The 25,197-nt window shown below is 43.6% G+C and overlaps 1 protein-coding gene across 2 annotated transcripts in view; it reads right to left on the reverse strand.

Annotated features, from left to right (window-relative positions):
- The window catches only part of LOC115074156 (neurotrimin-like), a 1,324,894-nt gene extending 1,300,871 nt beyond the window's left edge, over positions 1-24,023 (reverse strand). The window contains exon 1 of one of the 2 annotated variants that reach the window (XM_029573369.1): positions 23,767-24,023. In XM_029573369.1, coding sequence (XP_029429229.1) covers positions 23,767-23,851 — 85 coding nt within the window. In that variant the 5' untranslated portion in view covers positions 23,852-24,023. The remainder of the gene's footprint in view (positions 1-23,766) is intronic. The other variant, XM_029573367.1, reaches the window with a different exon arrangement.
- Between the last annotated feature and the right edge of the window lie 1,174 nt (positions 24,024-25,197).

The following is a 25,197-nucleotide window of genomic DNA, read 5'->3' on the forward strand; positions in this document are numbered from 1 at the left end:
TCATATCACCTCTGCTCCTCCTCTCCTCCAGGGTGTACATATTTAGATTCTTCAATCTCTCCTCGTACGTCATCCGATGAAGATCCTCCACCTTCCTGGTCGCCCTTCTCTGTACCGCTTCCATCTTGTCTTTGTCTTTTTGAAGATACGGTCTCCAGAACTGAACACAGTACTCCAGGTGAGGCCTCACCAAGGACCTGTACAGGGGAATAATCACTTCCCTTTTCTTACTCGATATTCCTCTCTCTATGCAGCCCAGCATTCTTCTGGCTTTTGCTATCGCCTTGTCGCATTGTTTCGCAGACTTCATATCATTAGATACTATCACCCCAAGGTCCCTCTCCTGCTCCGTGCACATCAGCCTTCCCCCCCCCCATCGAATACATTTCATTCGGATTTCCACTCCCCATATGCATGACTTTGCATTTCTTTGCATTGAATCTCAGCTGCCATGTCTTCGACCACTCTTCCAGTTTCCTTAGATCCCGTCTCATTCTCTCCACTCCTTCCGGCGTGTCCACTCTGTTGCAGATCTTAGTGTCATCCGCAAAAAGACAAACCTTACCTTCAATCCCGTCCGCAATGTCGCTCACAAAGATATTGAACAGGACCGGTCCCAACACCGATCCTTGCGGTACACCACTTATAACCGCTCTCTCCTCAGAGAAGGTTCCATTTACCATCACACATTGTCTTCTGTCCGTCAACCAATTTGCAATCCAGGTCACCACATCGGCACTCACTCCCAAGCTTCTCGTTTTATTCACCAGTCTCCTGTGCGGAACCGTATCAAAAGCTTTGCTGAAATCCAAGTATATGATATCGAGTGCTCTTCCTTGATCCAATTCCTTGGTTACCCAGTCAAAAAAGTCAATCAGATTTGTCTGACAGGATCTTCCCCTGGTGAATCCATGTTGCCTCTGGTCCATCGATTCTCCGGACTGTAGATTGTTCACTATTCTCTCTTTTAGCAGTGACTCCATTACTTTTCCCACCACCGAAGTGAGGCTAACTGGTCTGTAGTTTCCAGCCTCCTCCCTGTTGCCACTCTTGTGAAGCGGGACCACCACCGCTCTTCTCCAATCACTGTGAGCTCCTTAAGTAGCATGCAGTCTGCGTGCACAGACCTAGATCAGCCCTGAGGCGTGGTGGTGATGGCAGCGCTCCGAGCTGTAGGCAGAGAGTTCAGTGGTGTCCCACCACAAGGGCAAGGGTGGCACTGAATGACTGCCATGACTCGTGGGGCCTGCCTGTGAGCTGCGAAACGTAACATTCCCTCAGTTTGTATCAACACAATTCACAGTAAGACCAAGATGCCAGGGTTCATTCCGGCAGGGAGGAGGATAAACCTCCGGGGCATGTGGAATTAATAGGCATGGGGGTAACATGCACAGAGAAACAACAATTACTATCCTTAACAGAAGGCAAGGGATTACTACCCTTAACCAATAAGCCTTGATGCCTTTGACACAACTACAACATCACTCTCCGCTTTGATGGCAGTAAGATGAGGGATGGTAGAAGATTCAGATGACAACCACAAGGGCCCTGACTTTTATGGTCAGGATTACTGATATATAGACATAAGTGAAAAAGTACAGGACTGTTTCTTAGGCCAGGTCCATAAGCAAAACATATCAGCACTGGAGGAAAGGAGGTGCAGTGGAGATATGATACAAACCTTCAAACACCTGCTAGGTATTAACAATGCACAAACTTCAACCCTTTTCAACCGGAAAGGAAACAGAACTAGGGGTCAAGATATGAAACGCCAGGGGGGAAGACTCACAACCAATATCAGGAAATATTTCTTTTTGGAGAGAGTGGTGGATGACTGGAATGCTGACCCAGAAGAAGTGATGAAGACCAAAACAGTTAATGAATTCAAAAGGGCATGGGACAAAGACTGTGGATCCCTAAAGGCATGGAGTAATATTTCTGCATGGTGGTAACCTACACAGAACGGCAGTTACTACCCTTAACAGAATGCATGGATGTGACGTGCACATACCGACAGTTATTACCATAAGCAAATTGCTGGGCAGACCATCTAGTCTTTATCTGCCGTCATTACTATGTTACTATATAACAAATTGACAATGAATCCTCTGAAAAAAGTTCATTATAAATACAATATAGTAAGCCTGCCATATCAAAACAGCACTAACTGCCAGCACTCAAATAGTAACAACCCTACCTGTGAAAAGGCAACATTGCAAATATCACACCAGGCCCTGAATCATCAGTACATCTATTAGAAAAATAGAACAAGCCAAGCTGCTATAGAGCCTTACACAGAAACTATATATTAGCAGAATACCTTGCCTTGGTCACATATGCAGAAAGCAGACAAACCCTTACCGAACAGACTAGATCATAAAGTATAAATAGAAATGTGCAAATTCAACTTGAAATAGCAACAAGCCAGACTGTATGCAATGCAACAATGGAAAAACAGAAAAAAACCCATGTCACATAAACCATCAAACACAAAAAGAAAGAAATCTAAAATATAATAGTAAAACCATACTCATAAAAAAGGAAATATGTAAATGTAACATTCTATTGTAGAAATTTTCAGAAACCCATTTATACATTTAAAGTACACTTATGCGTGTAAAACCTATTGACAATTCAATGGCATACGGTATATTGTAGCAATTTTCAAAAGCTCAGTTTCATATGTAAAACCCAGTTTTGAAAATTAGCCCCAAAAAGAATAAATATTCAAAACAGCTGATGAACAAAATATTTAATAATTAAAATCTCAGCTAAAAATTGCAAAATTTTTTCATCACCAATAAAATATTTCAAAACAGCAGACACATCAAATAACACCCAATTAAAATAAATCCCTGCTCTCCATATCTGGGAAATTTTGATTTCCAGTCACTCAGATTATCATGGATTAGTAGGGGAAAGGGGTGCCCAAGCATTCTCCTCTATCTTTCACATTTGCACATTCTAAAACACAGATACACACTTGCTTACTCGCACATGCTCTCTCTCTCCCAATATGTGTTCTGAAATACACACACATGCTCTCTCTCACACACACATAAACACACACATAGCATGCAATAAAACAATTTAGCCCTCAGAATTTCAAAAAATAAAATGAAACAGAAAAAATGTGAAATGGGGGAGGGGTGTTTTGTTTTAGAAACCAAACAATATTGCTAATATTTCTTATGTTATTTCAAATGATTGCACATCCCTAGTTTTTAGATGGAATTTGATTATGGTCAGAGAGGGGGCAAAATGCACCAACTCAGGAAAGCTATTGCCCACTTTATGCAAATGTTTACTTTAAAAAGCAAGCTATAAATCCGATATATACAAATAAATAAAATATTTCAGGCCTATGGAGCAAGAAGGTGGAAAATATAGAGTTGGCAATGGAGGAGAAGGCACAAATGAGAGCAGCTTGCTCAATGAAATTTTGTCTTGTCTGTGTGCTTCAACTAGACTGTAAGCTCCACAGAGAAGGGATTCTCTAATGTGTATCTGTATAGTGCTGTAATATCTAGTAGCACTATAGAAATGCTAAGTGGTAGTGTCATCTATGCTAGTAAACACCGAATACCAACAGTCAGTAAGAGAAAAATATTTAGTCTCTGCGCACACATGGATGCACCGATTTTATAACACGCACACATCGGTGTGTGCGTGTTATAAAATACGTTTCCCGCGTGTACATGCGTGCTGGATTTTCATGTCCGCGCGCACACATGCGGACAGGTGGCCTGCTCCGTGCGCAGGCGGGGGAAATTTTAGACTAATACGCGCGGCAATGCGAGTAGGGCTTCTCCAGAATGGCCTTTGAATGTCCTTTTCATGAGGTAAAAAATGAACTTACAACAAGTTGTCTTTAGCGATTTATTGTAACTGAACCTTTTGTGGCACCTGTTAGAATGTACTATAGTACGCATCCACCTACATTAATTTATGTGCCTACATGTAAACCGTTGCGATGATATATAACTTAGCGACGGTATAGAAAAGAATTTAAATAAAAATAAATAAATGTACATTATATTTACATGCATTACTGTGCCGCCAACCAAAAAACCCTGAAAAAAATAATAAAAAGACACGGATCCCATATTACATTAGGCCTATTATAACACATTTGGTATGTGCTTGACTCTCAGAAAACTTTGGGTAAACTGAATTACAATTAAAATATAGTAAACCTCTAATACCATAACAGCATTAACAGCCAGCATTCAAACAGTCACAACCCTATCTATAAAAAGGCAACACTACAAATATTACACTAGGCTCTAAGACACCAATACACCGCCCATTTGGAAAACAGAATGAGCTAAGTGACTATGGATACCTATACAAATAAACATGCTAGCAGAATGCCTCCCCTTGGTCCCACAAGCAGAACACAGACAGACCCTCACCAAATACAGAATAAAGATACCATAATGCAGAAATAGAAATGTGCAGACAAAATCTAAACTGAAAAATGCAACAAGCTAGATCCGGTATGCAATGCAACAGTGGAAAAAGGGAAACATTATCATTCCTCATAAAACATCATAAATAAAAAACAAGAAATATAAATCATCAGCAATAGTAAAGCCATACTAATAAAAATAATATTTCAAAGTAGCTGATGAATATCCAATAACTAAAACCATACAAAATTTTTAAAAATCTCCCAAAAACCAATAAAATATTTTAAAACCGAAAACATCAGATAACACCCAAAAATTAAAATCAATAAGAATTAAAAATCGTCCACTTTCTGTACTTTCTAGTCACCCTGAGATTGTTCTAGATTAGTGGGGGTGTTGGGTGCAGTGCACAGTTATCTCCTCTCTCACACACACACATGCTGACCACATAGACATCTACATGCATGTTCACACATACACACATGCTGACATGCAAACACATCCGTGCTCCTTTGCCCATGCTGATACATGCACACACTCTCACACACACACACACACACACACACATGCTGATATGGACAGATATGCATTCTCCCTTGTACACTCCTACTCTCTCTATTCTCCCCTTCCACCTTTGAATATAGAAAAAAAATGATTTTATTTTCACTGGTGGTCAGGAGGAATCCAGGAAGAGCTACCTCCTAATGGTCTTTTGTGTAGGAAGAAGTGGGCAGAAAGGCCCAATGAAGGGTGGGGGGAGGGTTATTTTTTGCCATGATCCCCAACATAAGGTGGGGCCGGTAGCATGGATCAGTGAGAGGCTTTCAGCCATTGTGAGGCAGTAGTGGGAGGTCTGTTGACTGCCTTCTATGGCAGAGAGAAACGCGGCTGGTATGAGGGGATGCCATGGGATCGGTGACGCCCTGGAGAACGGAAGAAAAACAAATGTGCGGATCCATGGAGCTGCAACTGTGGAGATACAGTAACACAGGCTCAACAGCCATGGCAAAAGCATGAAAATAGAAATGAGTAAGCCTCGGCAGAGGCTCCCGCTCTGCCAGAACAGCTGCAGCAGATCCTCAGGCATGGAGCTGCTGCGATCAATACCAGTTACGTGATTGGCCTGCCCGGCCTACATGGGCATATCCGAAGCACCGATAGGCCGCTTCACCCCTAGCTGTGCTGTGCTATGTCTGGGCCCCTCAGCCAGCTGTGGATGATTGATGCACTCAAAATATTTCCATAACACTGGGAAAAATGAGCAATGCACACATAACACACGTGCACACACAATAAAACTATATACATCTATACTCCATCTTCCTTATGGTTTTTCACATAGATTCATGAGTGACTCACTCATCATTGATAGCCCTGTTGGTTCTGTTACTCCATTGGTAGATTGTCCATTGCTACTGTCCCGTGGCAATGGACAACAGAAGGATAGAAAGAACAAAGGGATGAGAAAGAAAAGTCAGGTTCAGAGGCAGTGGTGGCACATTTATGCAAATGTATGCAAATGAGGGGAGATCAGGTATTTCCCCCCTCCCCCTGGAAAAGTTGGCGACCCTGGGGGAGAGGGAAATAAGGGACCTATGGGCCTGTGCCCCAGATATCGGAAGTAATTAGCAATGCCCCTGTTTGTAGCTTGTAAAGGAAGGCAGCTGATTCCCATTTTCATTCAGGGAATGGGTTTGTGTTATCTGGCTGGGCATAAGAACTGTGATCTTGGAAACCTCAGTTTCTTTCCCCTCTCCAGTACACTGTGTGAGCAGGCTTCTTGGCATCCACCATGTTCAAATTTGTATAGTAACCTCTCTGGGGTAGGGGCCTAGCAGTCATTTTTTTATTTTATTTATTTAAAAATATTGCTGAATTGCTCTTCCAGATTAAAAGTCACTCAAAGTGACGTACAACCATCAAAATAATACAATACACATCAAACAAACTATAAAACAACCTTAAACAATCATATGAATTATCTTACACATGGCTGCCATATTCAGTTATGGCAAATGGATTTAGAACAAAGTGGTGCTGCAGACATCCAAGGGAATGGTACAGTATGGGGGTGAAATTCATCTATGAATGAAATGAGAGGGATCTTGGGGTGATCGTATCTGATAATCTCAAGGTGGCCAAACAAGTGGATAAGGTAACAGCAAAAGCCAAATAAATGCTTGGAGGAATGGTTACCAGAAATACTTGATATTACTCCTGTATAAATTCCAGGTGAGACCTTATTTGGTATTCTGTGTACAATTCTGAAGACCGCATCTTCAAAACAATATAAACAGGGTAGCGTTGATCCAAATAGTGCCTTCTAAAATGGTACGTAGGGATGTGCATTTGTTGTTAACAAATACCACAAATGAGGCCATTTTCAGTTTGTTCCAAGTGTAATTAATTGAAAATAGACTCCTAAGAAAATACTCCAAAATTTTGGGGTATTTTAGTAATCATAGCATTTGAAAAAAACAATCCTCAGGTGGCCCTGGACTGGGCTTCCCAATCGAAAACAAATACCCAGGCCTGGTGCTAGGGTTTAGTGCCGGGCCTGGCACCAAGGTTTAGTCCTGGGCTGGGGCCTATTGCTGAGACCTCGGGGAGGCTAGGCTAGCCTGGAACAGTGTCAGTGCCTAGCCCGGTGCTGATGGCTTGGCATGGATGGACCAGCACCAAGGCCAAGGCCTAGAAATGGGCCAGTCCAGGCCCGGCCAAGTAACAAGGCCTAGGCCCGAGCTGGGGTTTGGGCCTCCAGTTGTTCCTCTTGGTCTTGGCACTTGAAAAATGATGCGATCTACCTGGAGGATGACACTGAAGTGATGACCCTTGGCTGCACTGATGGAAGGCACCAAAGTGACATCACTTCAGTGACCCCTCCAAGCAAGCTGCATAATTTTTTAAGTGCCAGGACTGTGAGGAAAAACTGAAGGCCTAGGCTTCAGTTGCTGCCCATCCCAGGCAATGTTTTAATCTGAAAAGGCCCAGCCAGGGCCTCTGGAAACCCTTTTTTCTTTTTTAGTCAGTATAGGTTTTTTTGTTTGTTTGTTTCAGTGGGGTTTTTTTGTTTGTTTGGCAAATAAATCAATCACAAAAAAAACAAACCATTAAATGAACAAAAAACAAAAATCACCCCCCACCCCCATCCCCAAGCCCCTGTAATGAAAAAAGCAAACCTAGAATTTTGGGGCTGCATATCCTGACAGGTCAGTGGTCTTTATTTTAAAATGTACGATGACAGTTAAAGATTTAACTGTGTACCCTGGACAGGGGAGATATGCTAGGTATCAACAGAAAGGAGACTCTGGAACAGTGTTTCCCAACTTCTTTATGCCCAAATTGCCCAAGGCACAGTTACATTAACAGAAATGTTGTGTGTGTGGTGCACCAGCAGTATGGACATGGAGAGGGCACAAATGGCCAAATGGGAAACAGTGAAAGCCTCATCATTCTCTCTTCCAAGTAAAACAAAGGGAGAGAAGGGGCAAAGGCTCCCTCTACGTACAAGTGCAGAAGTACAAAGTGTGGTGCAGGGAGCTGGCTCAAGTTAATTACCTTGGTTGCCACATGCAGCTGCCAGAGCTCCTTCATAGACCTAAAAGACAGGCTGGAATGACTCAAAGACAGGGAAGATGAGGAGGAGCTGTGTGCACTTCACAAAGTGGGTCCCAGCCATCCGTGACCTGCATGCTGCCTGCTACTCACCACCCTCCAGGGCTCGTGCTGCAGCTAGGAAGAAGAGACATGTTATCGGAAAGGACTTCCTACTAGGTGCTGAGAGCAGAGCCCAGGTGCTGGCCTGTATCTAAGAAGCAGGCAGTGGTGAATTTTCCGTGGCACACCTGACCAGGTCTGAAGGCACACTGGTTGGGAAACACCACTGTGGAATGAGGGTGAAATCTGGGTAGGGTCAGAAGTAATCTAAGGAAATGTTTATTTACAGAAAGGGTGGTGAATGCATGGAAGAGCCTTCCAGTAGAAGTGGTGGTGACAAGGGCAATATCTGAAGTCAAGAAAGCACAGGACAAACACAGGGGATCTTTGAGGGAGTGGTAGGGATAGTGGAGCTGAGCAGAGGGTATGGAAGGGCGGACTAGATCGACCATATGGTCTTTTTCTGCCATCATGTTTCTGTGTTTCTCCGTTTCCGTATTTCTGAGAGATGATGGCAGATAGACCACAAGGTCGATCTAGCCTGCCTATCATCCCTTCCTGTTGCATTACCCCAGCACCCACTTAATCTCTAGCTTTACGTTCCACTTCCTCGCAGATAAGGATCCCTTATGCTCATCCCAGACTTTCCTGAATTCCGATACTGGTTTTGACCTCCAATGGGACACTGCTCCTTACATCCACCACTCTTTCTATGAATAAATATTTCCTTTCATTTCTCCATGCCTACCCCTCCCCTTCAGCCTCGCTCTACAGCCCACATGGACCCTTCTCCTCTCTCCTCCCTGAGTTCTGATTTACTCTGACATTAGAGCTTCCTGCACCTGCAAGATGGCTATGTTATCTCTGGCGTTTTCTGTTCTCCCATATTATCACCGGAGGGGAGGAGATTAAAACTTAATTAGTTACCAACTCAATTGATTTTTTTGGAACCTGCTATTTCAACTCATTAGTAATGCGCTGGGGGTTTTACACAAATCTCTCTTCTGGCAAGCCAACATCCCCACAGTACTAATTGTTTCTTTCTTGTTTTATGTACTTATCTATACATGTCTTTTCAACCAGAAAAATTATTTTTTAAAAAAGTACAAACAAAAACCTCTCTGCTGATACTCAGTGGATGTTTTGACCCGGTCTAGTGCACCAATCTCTCACCGGGAGAGACCCAGAGATCCTGCCAATCAATGCAGATTTCATTCCCAGTGAAATGATTTTTCCTTATTTATTTATTTATTGAATGAAACTTTATTACGGTGATTCCATATTCTCAGTTCTTGGTGGCAGACAGAGCCAGTGCATGTTAAACATAGAAGTTAGAAAACATTAAAAGTAATAAAAACCATCATCATGATGATCTCAATCTAAACCTTTTACTGTCCACAAGCCTGACTCATCTCAGAATATGACTAACTTTTCAGCAAAGTCCAGGACTAGAATAACAGGCAATGGACTAGTTTTTTGTTTATGGCTATGTGTTTTTATGGTTTTTTTTATTTGGTGTTCTTTTTATATATTGTAATTTTTGTTTGAGTTTATTTTTGATGTCTGAAAGTTTTGTCCATCACTGTGAACATAGGAAAGGAGGTTATATAAATAAAGTTGACTTGACTTGACATGTATGAGTCAGTAGAACTGGGATGACAGGTGAAGGGCAGGATTTAGGTGGATTGGGAGAACTTTTTTTGACGGTCTGCCCTAGAAAAGCAGGGGGTGCTGCAGGGCAGGATTGAGGTGTAATGGCAGACCTCTGTGGCGCAGAGGCGGTCTACGTACTGGAATAGCAGGAAGGTGCAGCATGGTAGGACAGACATGACATGGCAGAGCTATGTGTGGAGGTCTCCATCCTGGAATAACAGGGGGTGCTGTAGGTCAGGAGTAAGTTTGTGAGTCTCAGCGTTGGAATAGCAGGGAGTGCACTGGAATAGCAGAACAGGAGTGAGGTGCATTGGCAGAGACGTGTGTGGGGATATCGGTCCTGAAAGAGCAGGCCGAGACATGTGCCCAGTGGTAAAAACTTTGTGCAGCTCCTTCCTGCACTGTTCACCTGGCGTTTGCTAAAACTTTCTCACTCTTCTTTCCATGTTTCTAAACAAAGCATCTCACTTTTCAAACCAAGCCCATCTGACTCAATCCTACCTCAACCAGTAAGCTTTGAGCTTGCACTGAGCTTGCATCGTGTGCGTGTTTATTTAGTGAATGGTATGCAATTGTGTGTATGCATACAGGTATGCAGGAAGTGTGCAATTATGGGTAGAGGGATGTGCATAAAAGGAATGTGTAAGCATATAGAGGTTTGTGTCCAAGACCGTGTGTTTGCAGGCTTTGCTACATTACCTATTGTAGTTGACTGTACCTAATTTCACCCTGGCATGATTCAATGGAAAATTGGGGGGGGGGGGGGGGGGGCTCTCTCACCTTGAGATAAACATGTACAACTCCAGAAGGAAGATTTTCTTGTCACAAGCATACAGATCCATGGTGCTCGAGCTACTCCCCCTAGCTGATGGAGTTTTTGGTAAATCCCTGATTTTCTGATGTATTTTATTTATTTAAAAATGTATAACCCTCTCAATAATAGTCAACGCTTGGTGGCTAACAAAACATACGTAAAATAACATTAAAATAAAATACATACTCAATGAGTATTCAGGAGATATATTTGCCTATGTAGGGACCCTTCAGGCTCTCGCAAGTTTTACAGTCCCTAGATCATGACGAATAATGGTTTGGTCCATAGTAACATAGTAAATGACGGTAGATAATGACCAAAAAAAGCCCATGTAGTCTGCCCAGCAGTGATTTTATCTCATCTTCCCAAAGTACATCCATTTTCCACATGGAACCCAACCCCCCAGTCCTGCCGTGACCCCTTTAGAGTTGCCTATTGCTGCTCTGTAGGGATGTGCATTCGTTTTGAACAAATGCACAATCCGCAACGTATAGGTCCCTATTCGTTGCATTCATGAGGTTCCGAAACGTATGGCGAACCCCCATAAATGCAACGAATAAAATCCCCACCCTCCTGACTCCCCCAAGACTTGCCAAAAATCCCTGGTAGTCCAGCGGAGGTCCTGGAGCGATCTCTTGCACTCGGGCCGTCGGCTGCCAGTATTCGAAATGGCGCCGATAGCCTTTGCCCTTACTATGTCACAGGGGCTACCGGTGGCATTGGTTGGCCCCTGTCACATGGTAGGAGCACATGATGGTGTCGGCCATCCCTGCTGCACATCCCTTCTGCTCTGTGCAGGTAAATCCAAGGCCTTCCAGGAAGCACAAGACAGCCATATCACTGCTGCCTTGGGCTGAAACTTAAAAGCTGGTGATATGACCCAAGCCTTTTATCTCCCTTACTACAAATTAGCAATACCTCTGAAAATGCTACTGTCCCTGCCTGATGCTTGAGCCCATTCCCTAAAATCTGGAAAACACACTGAACTTTATTGACGTCATTTGCAGACAAATCACTGGTTTCAAATGAAGTCTGAAATTGGTGTCAGAATTCCATTTTTCTATAATAGTGCAAAGAATCTAGTTAACATTCCTGTAAGCTGAGGATCCTGGTAGGCATCTGACATTTTTGTAACCTTCCAAGTTTGTCCCCAACTTAATGCCTGGAATAATGGAGTCCCCCAAGAGAAGGATTTTTAATTTTGAGATCTTTTAACTGTGACTTTGAGTTTTTGTAAACAGTGGATATCTTATGAACCCATGTCAGAGTGTGCATTAATGGGGGTAACCTGCACAGAGCAGCAGTTACTACCCTTAATGGAATGTATGTGTGTAACCTGCATGGAACGGCAGTTACTACCCTTAATGGAATGTATGTGTGTAACCTGCATGGAACGGCAGTTACTACCCTTAATGGAATGTATGTGTGTAACCTGCATGGAACGGCAGTTACTACCCTTAATGGAATGCATAGGGGTAACCTGCATGGAACGGCAGTTACTACCCTTAATGGAATGTATGTGTGTAACCTGCATGGAACGGCAGTTACTACCCTTAATGGAATGCATAGGGGTAACCTGCATGGAACGGCAGTTACTACCCTTAATGGAATGTATGTGTGTAACCTGCATGGAACGGCAGTTACTACCCTTAATGGAATGCATAGGGGTAACCTGCATGGAACGGCAGTTATCACCCTTAATGGAATGTATGTGTGTAACCTGCATGGAACGGCAGTTACTACCCTTAATGGAATGCATAGGGGTAACCTGCATGGAACGGCAGTTATCACCCTTAATGGAATGTATGTGTGTAACCTGCATGGAACGGCAGTTACTACCCTTAATGGAATGCATAGGGGTAACCTGCATGGAACGGCAGTTACTACCCTTAATGGAATGTATGTGTGTAACCTGCATGGAACGGCAGTTATCACCCTTAATGGAATGTATGTGTGTAACCTGCATGGAACGGCAGTTATCACCCTTAATGGAATGTATGTGTGTAACCTGCATGGAACGGCAGTTACTACCCTTAATGGAATGCATAGGGGTAACCTGCATGGAACGGCAGTTATCACCCTTAATGGAATGTATGTGTGTAACCTGCATGGAACGGCAGTTACTACCCTTAATGGAATGCATAGGGGTAACCTGCATGGAACGGCAGTTACTACCCTTAATGGAATGCATAGGGGTAACCTGCATGGAACGGCAGTTATCACCCTTAATGGAATGTATGTGTGTAACCTGCATGGAAAGGCTGTTACTACCCTTAATGGAACACATGGGGATAACCTGAACAGAGTGGCAGTTAATACATTAAGCAAATTGCTGGGCAGACTGGATGCATTTGGTCTTTATCTGCCGTTGCTACTGTTACTATGTAATAAGTCACAGAAAGGAGAGATGCGTATAGAGGTTAGAGAGCCAAAGCTCTCTGGACTGGGAAGAACTGGCCCAAAGGGAGCAGAAGAAGGAGAAGTTCCTGACAATTGTCACCAGAAGGGGTCTGGAAACCAATGCAGCAGTTTGCTGTGAGCTGGAGGAGAAAGGAACTACAAATTCTAGGACAGTTCAGTGAAATTTGTCCTGGGGACAAAGTAACCATAGACATTTGCACCTGCGATTTGTGGGGGTAATCAGCAGGTGTTATTTGCCTATCCTTGGGAGTTCCTTCTCTGACAGCCGCTAAGATTATGCACATTATAGAGCAATGCATGGACTTTTAGCCGCACTAAGCAAGGGCAGTTTCAGCCACTTTATTTTCAAACAGCCCACTTAGGGATAAAATCGGAATGTACTTTATTACCTCCCCTGCCCTCCCCCCTCCACAAAAGGAATAATCACACTTTTAGGTTAAGCAGATATGTAAATGTACCCAGTGCTGAGACTAGATGTATGCATATTCATTGTAGATGTCCTGAGAACTAGACCTGTTACAGGGGCTTGAAGGACCAAGTGAGACCAATTGAGACCTGCTGACAAACTTGGCTATGCCAGTGGTGTCCAAACCGGCCCCTCAGGCCTCCCCCTTCCCCCCCCCCCCCCCCCCAACAATAGCCAATTTTGGCTTAGGCTGTCCCTAATGAATATGCATGAGATACTGTATATATTTGCATACACCGAGTTCATCCATATTCATTAGGGGCAATCTGAAACTCAGACCAGCCTCAGGCATCCCCAGGACCATTTAAGCACCACTGAGCTATGCGTATTCTCATATGAGCTGCAGCAGTCAAAATATAGAGTTACTAAGTCAGGGACAGGCAACTTTGGTCCTTGAGTTCTACACACAGCTCTGGTTTTCAGGATATCCAAAATGAATATGCATGAGATTATTAATGCCTAATTAACAATACATCATGTAAACCGATGTGATACCCTGAGTGAATGTCGGTATACAAAAACAAATAAATAAATAAATAAATAAATAGATGAGATATATTTGCATGCACTGCCTTGATTGTAGGCAAATATATCTCATGCGTATTCTTTGTGGATATTTGGAAAACCAAAGCTGTTTGCAGCACTTGAGGACTGGAGATGAGTACCCTTGGTCTAAGTATTAGCCAAAAAGCTACATAACTATACCTAAAGCTAAGCACAATGGAAGAAAAGAAAAATAATATTAGGAAATGCAGCTTTGACATTAAGATAAATATACAGTAATTTGCTTTGTTTTTGTTCTTATACTGTTCTATTTTAAATCAGAACAGCCTAAGGGTAATACTTATACATTTTCAATACAACATCATTTACTCAAACCCTCTATTATTCAGCAAAATCCAAAATGGAAAAACACAGTACATCAGACAACTAAAAGGCTGCTCGTTCCCACAGGCAACCAGCAGAGGCACACAGGCAATCCAGAGGGAACCCACAGAGCAACTCACAGACTGCTCCTCACTGCCATGGTGTGATTGTGACCATATCAGACAGTGCATAGCATTCCAAACTGTAGTCTACGCCCACTCACAGGTGGACTACTCTATAAATTGTGATATTATTAGGACATATTTCTTTACAGATATGGATATGTGGAATATGTGGAATTCAGTATCTGAATTTAAGAAAGATAGGATAAATACAGGAGATTTCTAAGGAAGAAGTGATGAAAATTATAATGCTAAATTAATTGGACAGATGCACAGACTGGATGGACCATGCAGTCTTTTTCTGCCATCATGTTTCTATTGAAGCCTTCCAGTGGCTTATAGGTTTGACCATGAGCATCTGATCTGTGCATACTTGATGTATAGAAGAAGAAGAAATCTCCCAGAGACATCTGTAGCTTTACAGCACACTCTGCACAATATATGTATGTATACCTTACACTTATTTTGCAGAGCATATTATTGCATGCTTCAATAAATGGAGCACCCCGTGCTATTTATTTAAAAAAACGTGTATTCTGCATATCATAATCTCTAAGCAGATCAAAATTTACTTTAATAAAATATCTATAGGAGCCAGGTAATAAGGCATGGCAAGAGACACTATCATCTCTATCAGTGATGGGGAATTTATAGTAGGGGTACTCACGTCTATCGGTCTCAAGAAACAGAGCTGCCAACTCAAAATTCGTGAAGCCCCACTGATGGCCGCGGCCAGGATAATGGGCACCAGAGCTCATAAGAGATTTCCCATCAGTGGTTCACAAGTTAGAGGCAGCAGAATGCCTTTCTGTTTTGGGGAGGGGGAGGGGAACCAACCAACCTCCACTGCCACCCCTTAGCTTACCTTTACTTTTACACACAGGGGGCCATTTTGTAATGTCACACCTAAAAAAGTCAGCAGATATGTTGTGCATACATTATACCAGTTATCGGAGTTCACTTTGGAAAGGATGCCACCAAATCTACCTGCACCCGTTTCACCTGCTAAGGTCTGCACAAACTTTTCCTGAAAATTTAGTCCAAACTGCTCCCCAACTCTGCCCCCGGGAATGGCTCTGCCAGGCAAACGTACACGTGAACGTGACTTACCCACGTATCAAGCAAGCGATTTTGTAAAAGGCCACTTTGCATTAACCGTCCTGTTTTACCCGCAGAAGTCTCTTTGAACATTATCCTCCTAGGGCTTGATTTTTCAAAGCCATTTGCGTATAAATGGTTGTTCTAAAACTGCCCAGAGCACGGTGCACATGTAACCCAGTTTCACACACATGTAATACACATGTATATCGGTGACAAGTGTTCCAGGGGGTGGGGAAGGGGGCAGAGTTGGGACTTACAAGCAAAATGAACACACAGTAATAGTCATAAAAGGATTAAATTACAAAAATCACAATGCATGCAGCAGTAGTATAGGAAGAGAAGCTGAAAAACATCATAACAGTCACTAATATTTATCAGCAACTTCCTTGTGAATATGGAAGAGCCCGTTTATTGTCCAGGTGTGTCGCACTTTACAAAGGAAGGTAAAATAGCTCATATACTGGAAACGGTGAGGGCTATATTGAAATGGTTTGTCCGGCTAAGCCTGAGACTTAGCCAGGCAAACCGCAAGCTTTTAAAATTCCCAGACACACTGACCGCCTCCAAGTTATCCAGCTAAGTAGTTAGCCAGATAAAACTTATCGGAAAAACTTGCAGGCATTCCAGTACAGAGTTAAGGTAGCCAGATGTTTTATCACCAATATTCAGAGTTACCCAGATAACGTATCCTGCTAAGACTGTTTGTGCTGGAGAGCAGTCCTAAAGTTAGCCAGATAAATTCTGAGCTAGCCAGATAAAATTATCTGACTATATGCAGCAGAGCACGCACAGGTCCTGCTGCGTAACTTTACTACTACTATGGATGGCATGTAAGGTATAAAATCTACAGTGGGGTTTTAAGGGCCGGGGCTAATGGGGGAAAAGGAAGACTATTAAACTAGGGGGGGGGGGGTTTGAGTACTCCTATCCTTTAACTGGGCAAACTAGGAATGAACTGGTGGAACTGGCAATGGAATGGATGCTTGCCCCTTTTAAAATCCCACCACTTACGCGGTGGAGGCGGGAATTGCATGCACATGCGTATACACTCAGACTATTTTAAAACATGCATGCATATGTTATGTAATAGCTGTGTCCATGAGCGCGAGCCGGAAAATGCATGCACATGTGTGCCTGCACACCTGTTTAAAAGTCATTGACATATTGAGGACCCGTTTTCCTAATGTGTGCACATCCTCTTCCCCTGTGCACCCAATGCAATATTCTAATGGCATACTAAAAGGAGAAATGTGCATTTCTGTCACTCAAAATTATATTGCATCGGACACACAGACATCTATATTGTATGTTCCTAGCAAAAGTTTTGGTAGACGTGCCTGCTGGATACTGAAATGCCTGCAAGGGATAGAGATTTCATTGCTGTCTCGAGGACCCTCCACACCCTCCCTACCACACTGTGCCCTGCCGCCCCCTGCCTCACCCACCCTCCAGCCCTTGTTGCACTCGATAACCTGTAATGCAACTCCCGCAGCAAAATGTTTGCCCACCCCCTGAGCTAGTCTGTCCTCAACCAGCCATTCCCCTCTCTACCAGCTAGTAGGTTCCTCCACCCCCAGCCTGCAAGCCAGCCTCCCATCAGGCCAGACAATCTGCCTTCCTCCACTCCCTGCAGCAAGCCAGCCAGCCTGTCTGCTGCCACCTCCCCAGCAAGCCTGCCTCCACCAACACTTCCCAGTAAACCAGTGCCCTCAAACCTTGCTGGCTAGCTTCACTGCTCTTCAGTCTGTTGCAGGCCATCGCCAGAACAGATATCACATGGCTCTCTGGGAGTCTGCGCCGCATAGGTGCCTGTATCCTCACACTCAATAGATCAGCGGGAGAGAGTACAGAAAGTTGCATTGTGCCAGCTGTTCTAGAGACCAGCCGAAAGAGACCTTAGATCCCTGGTGGCAGGAGGCGTTGGTTGGGCCAGGGCTGGAGCCCAGGTAGCCAGCCTATTCCGATGCCTATGCCTGGGTTGGAAACTTCACAAAAGTTTATCTTGTACACTGCACTGACTTCAGATTCATCCCAAGGGTTGTGTTTATCTTTAAATGATGAATGTTTGGGAAATTGTAGCAGTCTACCTTGTGAAGGGATGCAGAAATATGTTTGTCAGAAAAAAGTGTTAAGAGTGCACTGCAACAAATAGCTACAAGAGAGACATCCCATTAGTTGGGGCAATGTAAGCCGTTCTACATTGATTTGCCATTGAAATAATAATTAGGAAAGCTGTAGGAAAGCCTTGGAATCAGAAATAAAAATGCAATAAGCAAAATTGCACTGATGATAAGGAAAACGTGCAGATTTACCAAAGCTGTACATACTGCACCGATGTCATTACAGAGAAGTTGTGTAAAAAGGGCATATAGTGCCCCCAAGGAACAAAAAAATTACTGATTTACCAGACTTATATGCTACTCAACCCTACAAAGGCACTGATTTAGCAAAGGATCAGACACTGTACTGATAAGACTGAAAAGGCACCAATTTACCACTTTAGATGGGTCTTGGGATGAATTGCTTGTAATAATGGCTATTTGTTACAGTCAAGTATCATGCTACAGAGGAACAAATATGTTGGTCCTGTTTGTAGAGGGGGCAGTCTGAGCTGCGCCATCCCGCTGTTCCCACGGTGCTCCTCTGGCTATGGGGAGACAGTATATTCAAGGACATCTCGTTGCACCATGTGGGGGGGGGGGGGGAATTGCCCATTCTTGTACCCACAAGAAAAAAGAGCAAATGCCTGGGAGCAGTTGTCCTGCTATGAACAGGTTTGCTCTTTCTGGCAAGATTTAGTTTGGGGGTTCAAGTGCTACATCACAACCAAGATTCCTACTTTCTCAGGACCCATTTGGCTATTGGAGGGCTTCCCAAACGTTTACCCAAGGTGACCCATTTCAGCATTTAAAAATGCTCACACGACCCCAGAGGATGACGAAACAAATTAACAGGGGTGCGGTCCCCCCTCTAACAATCAATCTCCAGCTGACCCTCTCTCTCAACCTCCAACCCTCCCAGAGAACCCCCTCCCCTCCAGCAGATCCTCTTTCCATCCCAGCCATCCAGCTCTTTTTACATCCACTCAGCCGACCCCCTCTCTCCCAGCCCAAGACTTTCTTATAACCCCCAACTGATCCTCTGTCATACCATCCCCATCTCCTCTCTCAGCATTGCATCTTCTCCTCCAACCCCCTCTCCACATTCCCCCCCCCCCCACCACCCCCCAGTTGATCCCCTTACACCTCTCACCTCTATCGCTGCTGCCATCTGAGGTACTTGCAATCCCATTTGGGGTCCCGACCCCCAGTCTGGGAAGCCCTGGTTTGCGGGAAGCCAGGCCACCCCACACCTGGATCCAGGTTCATTTCATGTATTGCTCTGTTTGAGCTCAATCTCTGTGGGCTAGACAAGAACACACGGCCCAGTCAACAGCCAAACTGCTTCTGTTCATGTCCCTGAGGGTCAAGACAACCTGCCCCCACCCTCCCCTCAAAGGGGATGTTACTACTCAGTCATTTCTATAGCACTGTTGGTATGGTTATTCTTCCAGTTGTAACACAGTGTGGGTGTGACAGCCAGTAAGGAGTGTCGGCATAGCTAGTGGCTAGAGCACGGGGCTAAGACCCAGGCAAGCCAGGGTTCAAATTCCTACTGATGCTCCTTGTGATCTTAGGTAAGTCACTTCACTCTCTATTGCTTCATGTACAAGATTGTGAGCCATCTGGGGGGACATGGAAAATGCCAACTGTACCTGAATGTAACTTGCCTTGAGCTACGATGAAAAGGCATCAGCTAAATACACCAGCAGGTGAATTTTCCAAGGAGTTATGTTTGTGTGTAACATACTATCTGCAGTTTTCCAAAGTCATTTACATGCTTAAAGTGCACTTACACAGGTAAATCCTGTTGACAATTCAATGGCTTACATTGTAGCAATTTTCAAATGCCCACTTATTCGAGTAAAGAGCATTTACACACGTAAAATCCAGTTTTAAGCAAGTACATGCTTTTGAAAATCAGACCCTTTATAAATAAGTCCCAGGGGTGACGTTGCACAGGCGATACTATATAAAGGAAATAATGCTAAGCAATCACGCCCCTGGGAGAAGCAGGATTATCAGAGAATATTTAATTATCATTTATTTTTTTAGGTTTTTGAACATGTGACTAGAAAGAAAAATTTACTGATAAGGAAATGGTAATAAATCAAGTTTAATCCTTCCTGGTCAGTAGGGAATAAACAATTAAAATGTGAGAAAGGAAAAAAGGCCAACAGCTAAGCAGGAGTGATGGTTTTAGTGATGAGATGAGAAAGCCAAGAATATTGTGGCAAGAATCAGGCCGATGCTGAGCCTTGCGCACAGGTTGACAAGTGCTTGAATGTGTGTTTTGGATGCAATAAGGGGATTAGCACGTCCAAAATGTGCGACCAAACCAGCACGTAGCTAATAGCGCTCATCCCATGTAAATACTTGTAGATGAGGCGATTAATTATTACCCCTGATGCAAAAAAATCAGTGCACCCGACATGCATGTTTTAACACTGAAAACAACGCCAGCCCTAGGGCTGGCATTAAGTCTATATGTGCTCTGAGCTGTCTGAAAAATGCCCCCCCAAAAGCCCCAAAATACTGCTTTTCTGTGGTTCCTCCTACTTAGTATCGTCCCCATACTAAGTAGGGGGAACCATAGGAAACAGCATGAAAAACAAATCTTGCTGGCGATCAGGTTAGGGAAATGGACGTCCATTAATTGAGCATCCGTTGTCCTAACCGGCACACAGCCACCTCTCTTGGGTGCCCCATGCCATAGACATGCTAGGGTCGCACAATTTATCCCTAGAGCATCTTTTTTAGTGCGGCGGCTCATTTGCCTATTGCATCGAGCGAGGTGATTCTGCGTCCAGATTGGACGTTTTTCCACACAGTTTATTGCATCGGCCTGCGCGTGAATTAGAGAAAGGGAGAGAGGGGTTAGAAAACCGTTGAACTGATGGGGATTAAATGTCTTAAAGTGAGAAAGACAAAAGTGGTGGTGTGATGAGGAGGAAGGGGGAGGTTGAGGTGCCAGGAAATGGGGCTAACGGAAGAAAGAGAGGGAAATCCCAGAGAACTCCCAGACCCCCATAGATCTCTGAGGCCCTGCTGTGCTTCTTAGTGATTTACTGAATGGACAGCTGCTTGGGTGCAAGGAAGAAGAGAGTGCTTGATAGTTCATTTCCTGCCACCCACTTCAATCCACCATTGGTTGCCAATGGTTTATTAATCAACCCGAAACGCTGACTGCAAAGTAGATCCATGGGAGCCCATCAGTGCCCGTCCACTGAGCTGCACCGCATCTCTTTCAAGATACCTCTCTCCTTGACCCCCAAAACAACTATTTAGCAGTGGCCTGGGTGCAAGAGCCAACAACAGTCACGCTGTCAGAAACGTAGCCCCCGAGGCCAAGAGAGAAGTGTAAATCTTTCCACACTGGCTGGATGTCTGCAGACATACCACAATCGCTGAATTGTTCTGGGCTCTGCTCCTCACTAGTTAACAAACCCCCCTCCCTCCCTCGCCTCCTCCACCCCCCCCCCCCCCCCAACACACACACACAACACCTAAACTCCAGTGGTCACTTCAAAAGGTACTGCTCCATCCCAGCTCTGCAGATTCAAGTTTAGTTCCAGATTTCTGCATCTTCTCCCCCCCCCCCCCTTCTCCTACTCCCCAGTGTCTGCTCTTCCTACGCAAGACATCCCAGAGATGGCAGCAGCTCTTACAGGGACAGGAGTTACCGAATCACAGTTCTGTTGTGACAGAGCTGGTGAATCCTGCATCTTCTGGATCCCTTCCTATTCGTGGAGTTGAGCCGAGTTGCTACAGAGATGATCCTTTGCGCAAATCAGCACTTACTGTCAGGCAGAATATGAGCTCACCCACACACTCTACCTTAAATTATTTGTAACATTGCAAAAGAGAAGTATTTATAAACTGTCATGAGATAACTTTGCCTAGTTAGCAGCTATCTCCAACTAAAAGATACCATACAATGCATAAAGCAAAGCAGAGGTTATGCGGAAAGCTGGGCAGAGGACTCAAAAGGTCATTATCAGGGTCTAGTTTATATCTTTTGAGCTCCTAGGTGCAGGATCTTCAGCACTTTCTCACCTGCCGGTGGGGGGAAGGTGTGAGAATAGCACCAACATGATGCCAAAGCACAGGACCCCCAAATTTACCACTAATCCACATTTAATATCATTCGCAATTTGTTTCTAATTTTTAAAGTAAGCCAATCTACCCACTTTTAACCCATGACACTGCTCAACGCAAGCACCACCATGGCACATGACACCTGTGCCTCGGGGTGTTATACTGCAGGGCGGCATCAAGGGACACTGTGGAGGTGAGCACCATGTGGAACACAGATGGCTGTGAAATGGACTAAACCCAAGCAGGCTGCTCTGAGCAGGTTGGTTTTGCCGAGGATAAAGCATGGGCATGAAATGCTAGTTTCCTAGATCAGTTCTGCAAAGGTCCTCCTTCATGCCGAATCTTGTGGCAAAATAGAACCAGCATCAGAGCTCAGAGTAGGCTAATGCTCCTGAGCACCGGGGAAGCAGGGGCATTCTTAGCAGCTCAGCCCTGTATGACCTGCAGGGGGCAGAGTTCCCTTTCGGGGCTCTTCTAATGGACCAGATCCTAATGTCACCAGCTCATGGTTCTAAGGTAGCTTGGCTATGCAAAAAAAAAAAAAAAAAACCACGTACAAGGAGGCACAGGAGGGCTCCAAAACTAAGTCTGCCCCACCAGCATGTCCCACATGTTTTACTAACAAATGCCTTATAGAAAAATAACTTTAGTCGTCTTGTTTGTTTACGCACTTTAGCCATCTTTGTTTTTGGATGCTGTTCAGAGCAGTTTGATGGACAGCTCCTAATTTTCTTTAATCCTCACAACCTGCCAGGGAGTATTAGCTCCTGAAAGCTAGTCAAGAAATATAGTATTAGTCCAAGAAAAGCATTATCACCTTATATATGGTTTTTTTTCATGTACTAATCTGTATTTACTTGTATTCAGGTGGACTAATGCAGTAACCACACTACTTTACACCTTGTATTTTGTCTTCCAACGACACCAGCGCTGACCCAAAAACCCTGCATGAGGACTTCATCAACTCAAGTGACCTGCACCATTAGACAGAAAGGATTATTTTATAGGATCTATTTTATGGCATGATCTTGCAAATGAAGTCCAGTCTTAGCAAACCCATGGACTTCTTCCCTGACTCCCCCTCCCCTTTTACGATCTCTTTTTTCCTTCACTTTCCATCTCCCACGCCTCTCCCCATCTTCCACTTCCCCTCCTTCCCTGACTGCCACTCTCCCTTCCTTCTCGCCTTACTATCTCTTCCCTCAGATTTCACCTCCCATGCCTCCCCTCCTTTTCTTCTCCACTCTCTCCTCTCCCTGTCTTTCACTTCCCCCTCCCTGCACACTTCCCCCTTTTCTCCCCTTACTCTCCAATCTCCTTCTCAGCCCGCTCTCTCTCTCCTTTCTTCCTTCTTCGCTCATTCTCTCCCTTCACTCTCCCTCAGATACAAATAAAGTTCTTCCGTTCACATTGTCGCACTGGTTTCTATTGCAAATCAAAATCACTGTAACACAGAAACACTAGAAAAAGAATCATGGAAACATATACATAAAAAGATTAAGATAAAAATAGTGCAGCACGAATTCTTGCAAAACTGCATAAATACAATGTAAGTGTATACATACGTATACACATAGAGTACAAACACACACAGTGTATATTGTTCCTACATACAATCATTATTTGAATTTACAAGCTAATCAGAGGCAAAATCATTACACTATTATCCACAACAGTGCTACACTCATTTGTCAATATCACCAATGAACACACAAATATTTGTATACATATGGGTGCTATGCACATCTCTATACAACTGCTTGCAATGTGAGAATATTTTAAGAAAGAGGGCAAAAATTCTTTCAGGAATACACAGAGTGTGTGTGTGTGTGTATAATAATACCCATACATAGTTACACTGAAGTCCATGCCATTGCTCACAGATACCTAAGTATCCTATCATATGCAAACAGCATCTCTCCTGCTAACAGCAAAAAAAAAAAAAAACCCAAACAAACAATGAGCTAAAGACTTCACAGTAAGGTGAGAACACTGCCCCTTTCCCACACATCCAATTATTAACCCGCAACCAATGCGAAGAAACTCGGGTCCCTACCTTGCAGGAGAAGCAGAGCGGCTATCCCAGCGAGAAGGATCGCACATGAAATGCAATCGTGCATTCTTGCCCGGATCATTATCATGTTCTGGCTGTGACTGGGGGTTATTGTAATTATTTCTTGTGTTTGCTTGTTTTAATCTCCAATGGGGTTCACAGGTCTTCGGATCCTCAGAGAAGATTTAAATCCAGTGGGGGGCTGGGGAGGCGAAATGGGGAGATCTCTTCGCTGAAGGACACAGAAAGAGCCGGAGGAAGTGGGACTTCTCAGGAATTATCAGCACTCCTGGCTCTAGCAGTGAAACACACATTGTAAAAAAAAAAAAAAAAACAGACAGGAACAGCCCTCCCACGCTGTGCGTTCATTGGTTCTAATCCAGCGATTGACAGGTGTGCAATAAGCTCAAAAGACAGATATATGTATATACACACACGTACAAACACACATACGCCTGCTGAGGAATCATTGAAAAGAGAGAAACCAGGCAGGGAGGAAAAAAGGCAGGACAAATGATCCCTCTTTTCCAATAGAGTTGTTATATCCAAAAGTTTTGATTATAAAAACAAAAATAACCTTGTTGTGCCATGTTTTTTTTTTTTCTCAAAAAGAATTAACAAACATTTCAAGCACCTTATTGGAGAATAACCAGCTTCATGCTAGATAACTAATTGGACTTTTAAATCAGAAAAAAAAAATCATTAGGAGTTCCTTTTGTTCCAAAGTGCATATCCTAGCAACATCTGAAGCAGGGATCCATGGTTTGCAGAGCTCAGATGCTATATCTTTGAGCTATTCTTATGTGGGTCCAATAAGAGGCATCACAACTTGCGAAGACTCTAAAAATATATTAAAATATTTATTCAAAAATTATTAAATTGGAATAATTTAAATTTCCTACTTACTTAGACCCCCCAGCCTAATCATTATGAAATTAAAATCAGAGCTGGTGCTGCACTATCATCTAAACTTCATACAAGCGTCATACTGAGTCAGGTAATGCATGAAAACAGCACTGACAGCTAAAAAGTAGATCTCCTTCAGAAATCCATGCAGAAATCACACTGATACACATAATGCATGAAAACAGCACTGACAGATAAAAATCAGATCTCCTTCAGGTAATGCATGAAAACAGCACTGACAGCTAAAAACCAAATCTTTTTCAGAACTCCATGATTCAATCACACTGATGCATGAAAATAGCACTGAAGCTAAAAGACAGATCTCCTTCAGAATTCCATGCAGGAATCACACTGATACACATAAAGCATGAAAACAGCACTGACAGCTAAAAAGTAGATCTCCTTCAGGTAATGCATGAAAAGAGTACCGACTGCTAAAAAGCATATCTCCTTCAGAACTCCATGCAGGAATCACACTAAAAAGCATGAAAACAGCACTGACAGCTAAAACACAGGTCTCCTTCAGAA

This window comes from Rhinatrema bivittatum, chromosome 12 (genome assembly GCF_901001135.1).
Source record: "Rhinatrema bivittatum chromosome 12, aRhiBiv1.1, whole genome shotgun sequence".
NCBI classification, from domain to species: Eukaryota; Metazoa; Chordata; class Amphibia; order Gymnophiona; family Rhinatrematidae; genus Rhinatrema; species Rhinatrema bivittatum.